At 36.9% G+C, this 6130-nt stretch overlaps 1 protein-coding gene across 1 annotated transcript in view; it reads right to left on the reverse strand.

Moving 5' to 3' along the window:
* Positions 1-6130, reverse strand: part of LOC107688715 (collagen alpha-2(IV) chain-like) — a 103780-nt gene that overhangs the window by 26792 nt on the left and 70858 nt on the right. Inside the window, exon 5 of the mRNA XM_016486450.1 lies at positions 979-1113. Within this exon, the coding sequence (XP_016341936.1) occupies positions 979-1113 (135 nt within the window). The remainder of the gene's footprint in view (positions 1-978; positions 1114-6130) is intronic.

The raw sequence follows: 6130 nt of genomic DNA on the forward strand, positions 1-6130 counted from the left end.
CACCATGCTATAGGGCAGGCTATGCCTAATATAAAATAACAAATAACTTGCATAAAGTTTAAATAGGTATACAAAATTGGAAATAGGCTAAGTAAACATGTATAATATATAACCAAATAAATAAGAAAGTAGAACGTTTATTAGCAAAACGAGTAAGAAAGCTTGGAGGCACGGCAGCAAAACGAATGTCAAATAAAATAAATAAATGACACAAAGTTTAAATAAAGTAAAAATCAGCAAACAATGTGGAACCAATTAAATAAGAAACAAATGTTTAAAAAAAATTCAAAAATCACCTTAGATAAACGGCAAAATTCAACAGGCTTTTCAAAATCCAAAATATTGCCAAACAGGCGCTTTTGCATTTCGTTTCAAAACTAAATCATCCGCGATCGTCTTGTCTGTCTCACCTCACTCTTCTTGTCAGTCAGCTCGACTCGCTCTCCTCACTGGATAAATGACATTTTATCTGTGATGCGACTGTCGTTCGGCACGCTGCATTGAGCAGCCGCGTTCAGTTCTTAATTGTAGTGTCTGTTCTTTTACTGAACTAAATGCTTTTTATTACTATAAAAAATCAAAACGACGGTGGAGGTCGGTCCCGCGGTGGGCAAGTGACGTAACCGGTGTTGCGGCTTAACACCGGTATCACCGTCAACACCGTCTATCGCGGTAAGCCTAATGTATATCTGATTTAATCACAAGGTGGTGTAATACGCGCACATCCAAATCCAAAAATCGGCACACTTAAAGTGTTTCATGTGATCCCTTAGTAAATGCATTATTTGTCCTCATTATTTGGGGAAAAGGCAGTCTCCACAGTATCATTTAAGTGGGTGGAACATCATAACTGTAATATACACTACCGTTCGTGGCAAGCCTACTGGATATAATGAAAAGGCAGCTTAATTTCCATCTAAACCTATTGTTTTAAGTTTTTGCATAATAGCAGAAGTGGAGAGCAAGACAGAGACTCACCACACTTCCTTTTGGACCCATAATGCCTCCTCTGCCATGGTCTCCTTTCTCTCCTTTAGGACCCTGGAGACCAGGGTCTCCCGGTATACCGTTAGGGCCTGTGGGCCCCTGGGGACCAAGGGGTCCAGGCAATCCCTGCAGTTCACATACAGAAATTTACAAATTAGTTTAAATGACTTACAGATTTGTATAAGATAAAAGTCAGTGCATTTACAGTCATCAATCATGAGGAACATAAAATACACAAGTTATAATACACGTGTTAAACTCTGGTCCTGAAGGACAACTGTCGTGCAGAGTTTAGCTCCAACCAGCTCCAAAACACTTGCCTGGAAGTTTCTAGTAATCCTGAAGATTGATTGATTAGCTGGTTCAGATGTGTTCAGGCCTGGATTGGCTAATCGGGAGCACTGGGAATTTCTGTTTTTTGGCCGCGAGGGCCGGTACTGTCATGCCACTGCTATGGGGTTGGAATATGGATGCTTGTATTTAAGGCATCAAAGAAGCGTCCCGTATGAAAGTTTTAGCACAGTTTGTCCCGTATTCGCAGGCATACGCCATATGACCAGACCATATGAATAACAGATTCTCAATTGATAATTAATCATTAATTTTGCGCAAAATATTGTTTTATTTGTGAACATAGCCGATTGATGAAGGCTTTAAGACCAAGCGGAATCCTCTGCCGGCTGCTCCTGTTTCACAGCCAGCAGGACTCGCGCTTAAAAAATGTAAAAAAATTTAACTTCTAGCGCATTCTTAAACTTGGACCTCATTTTATTGTAGTAGAAATCCAAGCGCCAGAAGCAGCCCACACTCAGCCCACAAGTTTTCTTTAATTGAAAAATATGCATTTTCATTCATTCATAGGCTATATGGTTGCAATAATAGCCATTTTAGTTAAAAAAATGTAAGTGCATAGACGTTTCATAGACGTTCAGTTGTTATGCATTCAAATTTCTTTCCATTTGTATGTATGCAATTTCACAGTGATGACTTTTTTTGTTTTTATATGACATTAAAATTATTTTTAGAATATAGGTTAAGCAAAACAAATGTGATTATTTCTGAGAACTTTTTAACTGCAGGCAGACATTATGGTACAGTATGCGAGCAAAAAATAATAGATTAAAAAATGTATAATAGAAAGTGCATAGGCCAGTAAAATAATAATAATAATAAAACAAAGCTGTAGAAAAATATAATGAATTACAAGTCTGTAGAGAACAGTGCCCTATTGCAGACTTATATACTGAAGTTTTAATTACATTATTGTAATAGCTATAGTCAGTCGTGAACTAAAGTGGGCCGCTCTAAGGCATGAAACTCCAGGGCTGAAAATGACTCCCACTCCGGCCCTGGATGTGTTTAATTAAGGTTGAAGCTAAACTCTGCAGGACAGTGGCCATCCAGGAACTGAATTTGACACCCCTTTACATGATAGAAAAAAAAAATCATATGGACACCTCTATAAATGTAGACTGAAGTTTACACGTATAGACCACAAAGAAGCAGCTCACTGAGTGATCATAGCTTGTGTCATTTATTTATTATTATTATTATTATTATTTTTATTTAACAGGCTTACCTGATTTAAAAAAAATACTGAATAAAGTGTAGTAAGTGAAACTATTAAGCAATGCACTATTTACTGAAACATTACCTGAAATGTCACCTACTCATTATTTTTAGGAAAGATTAAGGTGAATAATTATAGCAGGGAATTTCATTGTGAAGTGTACATAAATATTAAACCTGCGATGCAATGTTAATCATATTAACACTGCTATAATAAACCTATTATATTATAAAATATTATATTATAAGAATATACAAGTTTATAATATCAATGCACTTACCAAAACATCTATTATGTCAAACATTAACTAGATTATGATGACTGTAAACTACTGACTATAAAACATATTTTTTTTTAATTTATGTCATAGCTAACTACCACACTTCTCTTGATTTTTATTCAATATATATTGTGCAAAGTACTGTATGCATTTGTTGTATACATGCAACACCTGGCATAACCTACTACATTTGTTGCATAATGGATTTGATTACACCTACTTTTAATAGTATGCAGTATACAGTGTACACTGCACACTTCTGAGTAGGCACTAAACTAGTATATTCAATTTAGTATATAGTATATTCAACATAATCCAGACATTTTTTACATTTTAAAACAAGACCACTAGATGGCAGACTCCGCTAACAGTTTTTTAAAGCTCTATAGCGCCATCCAGTGCTCTCATTACCACATTGCACATATATTTTTAGAGTTTTTTAGGTTTAATTATTTGCTGTTCCTTGACTTGATCTGAACTCATTGATGAGCCAAAACATCATTCAAACATCTGCCTGATATACTCAAATCTTCTAACTATATACAAAAAAGCCATTTGTACATGTTGTACTTGTGATATTAGATGTGTGTTATGAATTCTGCCCTTTTGTGTGGATCTGTGGATCTGTTTGCTTCATAACCAAAAGCAACTAATGCTTATCAAATGAAACTTCTCAGTGCAGTTTCTAATGGAAAAGGACAATGAAACAAGCTTTTGTTTGTGTTTATGTCTAGAGATTTCCATGGTAAGAACTTAAATCCAGTGAACAAACCGAGTTCTACCATGATGGGACAGACTGATAAACAGGCGCCCTGCTATCTAGTGCACACTTAAACCCCCTGCCCCTAATCCACAGTCAGCCAACTGATCTGAGATCCTGTTAAGAGTGAAGGAAAATTACATGAAAGATGCACTCCATCTGATCAAAGAAAGTACTATGTACTGGATGCCATTCACACAGAGCACATCTACGTCAACAAAGCATAAAACAACATCCCAGGTTAAGAGAGGCATCTGGGTTATGAGAGGCATAATTATGATATTTGTTCACCAACTCTGAGAAACATATGTAACGCAAGCCATTTTTAACAGAGGAGCTGAAGAGCTTTCAAAAAGTGGCTGGGACATGTCCCACCTGTTCATCCATAAATTACGCCTATTCAGACAGATGGAGAGTACAGGTCCAAAAGTGATTAACTAAAAGCTAAGGTGCCAGATTACAGCCAAGAACAAAACTAGTAGTTTTAGGTTTTTATGAAGGGGACCGGGTGAAACATAGAGGTCTTAAGGTCCTCATAAGTCAAACAAAGGTGAACCACGTGCGTGATGTGTTTTGTAGCTCTGGAAGTCAAGTATTTTGACCTGACTTCACAGATAAGGTTCTGGCTACCGTTTAAACTGAGCTAGTTTGAAGCTGTTTACTGAATATTACACAACACTGTATAAAATAAATGAAATGAATAAATGAAACTGCACTGCATTATTCCACAGTAAACATTCCAATAAATGCAGTTGATATTTCCCATGTTAGGGGGAAAAAAAACAAAAAACAACAAACAATAAGTGGTTCTAGAAACATAAGACATCTCTCAGGAAATTAGACATAATATATTACAAACAATTCATAGTTTCTTTAAAACTCCAGGGAACATTTAAAAAAAAATCTTGACTATGCAGCTTATTACCATGGAAATGGGGCATGAGGAATGTCTCAATTCCATGGAAAAAGAACTTAATTGATAAATCAACTAAAACAGATACTGTTGAATGTCTACTGAGCCTCCACAACTCCACAAGTCTGAGTCAGAAATGATGATCATGTTTTCCAGTATGATTTTAGAATGTTGATATGAGAGCAGATTGAACATCAAACCATATATACGAGTGACATGATCAATGTCACAAATTAACTTAAAAATTATGTATTTTCCAAAACAATGTATGAATAGAGGCATGGAAAATGCCATAGTGATTTAAGCTGCTCATTATTCAGCAGTTGTATTATCCAGCAAATCTCTCCTTTCTCAAAAGCCACAAGTACCCTCGCCCCTTCTGCCAAGTATATTATGTACATTTCCAAAATACACCAAATATATGGCCCATTAAATATGAATTGCCTTACAGTATACGGTTTGTTTTGACATGTTGTAGCAACATTTTAGTAATCACCCAAATTTCCTTAGCAAATGCCTAGCAACAATCTAGCAAAGACCCAGAAAATCACGTTATTTTTGAGAGTAAATACAAGCATCCTGTGCGATGCCCTCCAGTGCATGCTTTTACCCCAACATATCCTTGATATGCTGTGTGTGAATACATTATCTGTTGGTAGTTTTTGGCAAAATAAAGCATTACCGTATCTGGGTTTAGTCTATACACAAGTCACAGCCATTGAAAATATAACAAAGTTTACTAAAGATAATGTTACTCCATGGCCACTGTCCGGCTATCTTACAGATTTTCTTCCTCCCATTTTTCCACACATGCAAAATGATCACTTTCCTGCAGCCTTTAAGGTAACAAAGATCAAATACATGAGATTTGTTATTTCCTGGGTCATCACAAGTGACCAGGCCAATTCCCTGCTGGCCTTCCCATGTCCTGTCCCCTGCTATGTGTCTTCCTGATTTCTTGACCCATATTCTCTGTTCTGCTCAACACGATAAAACCAACCTGCTGTGCTCTAGAGAACATTTACATTTACATTTATTCATTTAGCAGACGCTTTTATCCAAAGCGACTTACAATTGGGGAATACATCAAGCGATTCATCTTAAAGAGGTAAATAGCCACAGGAAGTGCTCGTCATACTAAGTTTCAAGCTTTGTTCAAATAAGTACAAGCAGTCAGAGAAAGATGAAAGAAAAGAGAAATATATATATATATATATATATTATTTTTTGGATGAAGTCAGATAGTGACGAAAGAGGTGAGTTTTCAGCGAAGATCATTCCACCAGCCAGGAACAGTAAATGAAAATGTTCTGGAAAGTGATTTTGTGCCTCTTTGTGATGCACCACGGGGCGTCGCTCACTAGCGGATCTCAGACTTCTGGAGGGAATGTAGATTCATAAGAGTGAGTGGAAGTAGGCGGGTGCTGAGCCTGAGGCTGTTCTATATGCAAGCATCAGTGTCTTGAACTTGATGCGAGCCGTAACCGGTGCAGGGAGATAAAGAGAGCTGTGGCGTGGGCTCATTTGGGCTCGTAAAAGAGTTGTGCCGCTGCATTCTGAATCATTTGTAAAGGTTTGACTGTGCATGATGGAAGTCCAGCCAGAAGAGCATTGCAGTAG

This window comes from Sinocyclocheilus anshuiensis, unplaced genomic scaffold (genome assembly GCF_001515605.1).
Source record: "Sinocyclocheilus anshuiensis isolate Anshui unplaced genomic scaffold, SAMN03320099.WGS_v1.1 scaffold9, whole genome shotgun sequence".
Lineage (NCBI taxonomy): Eukaryota > Metazoa > Chordata > Actinopteri > Cypriniformes > Cyprinidae > Sinocyclocheilus > Sinocyclocheilus anshuiensis.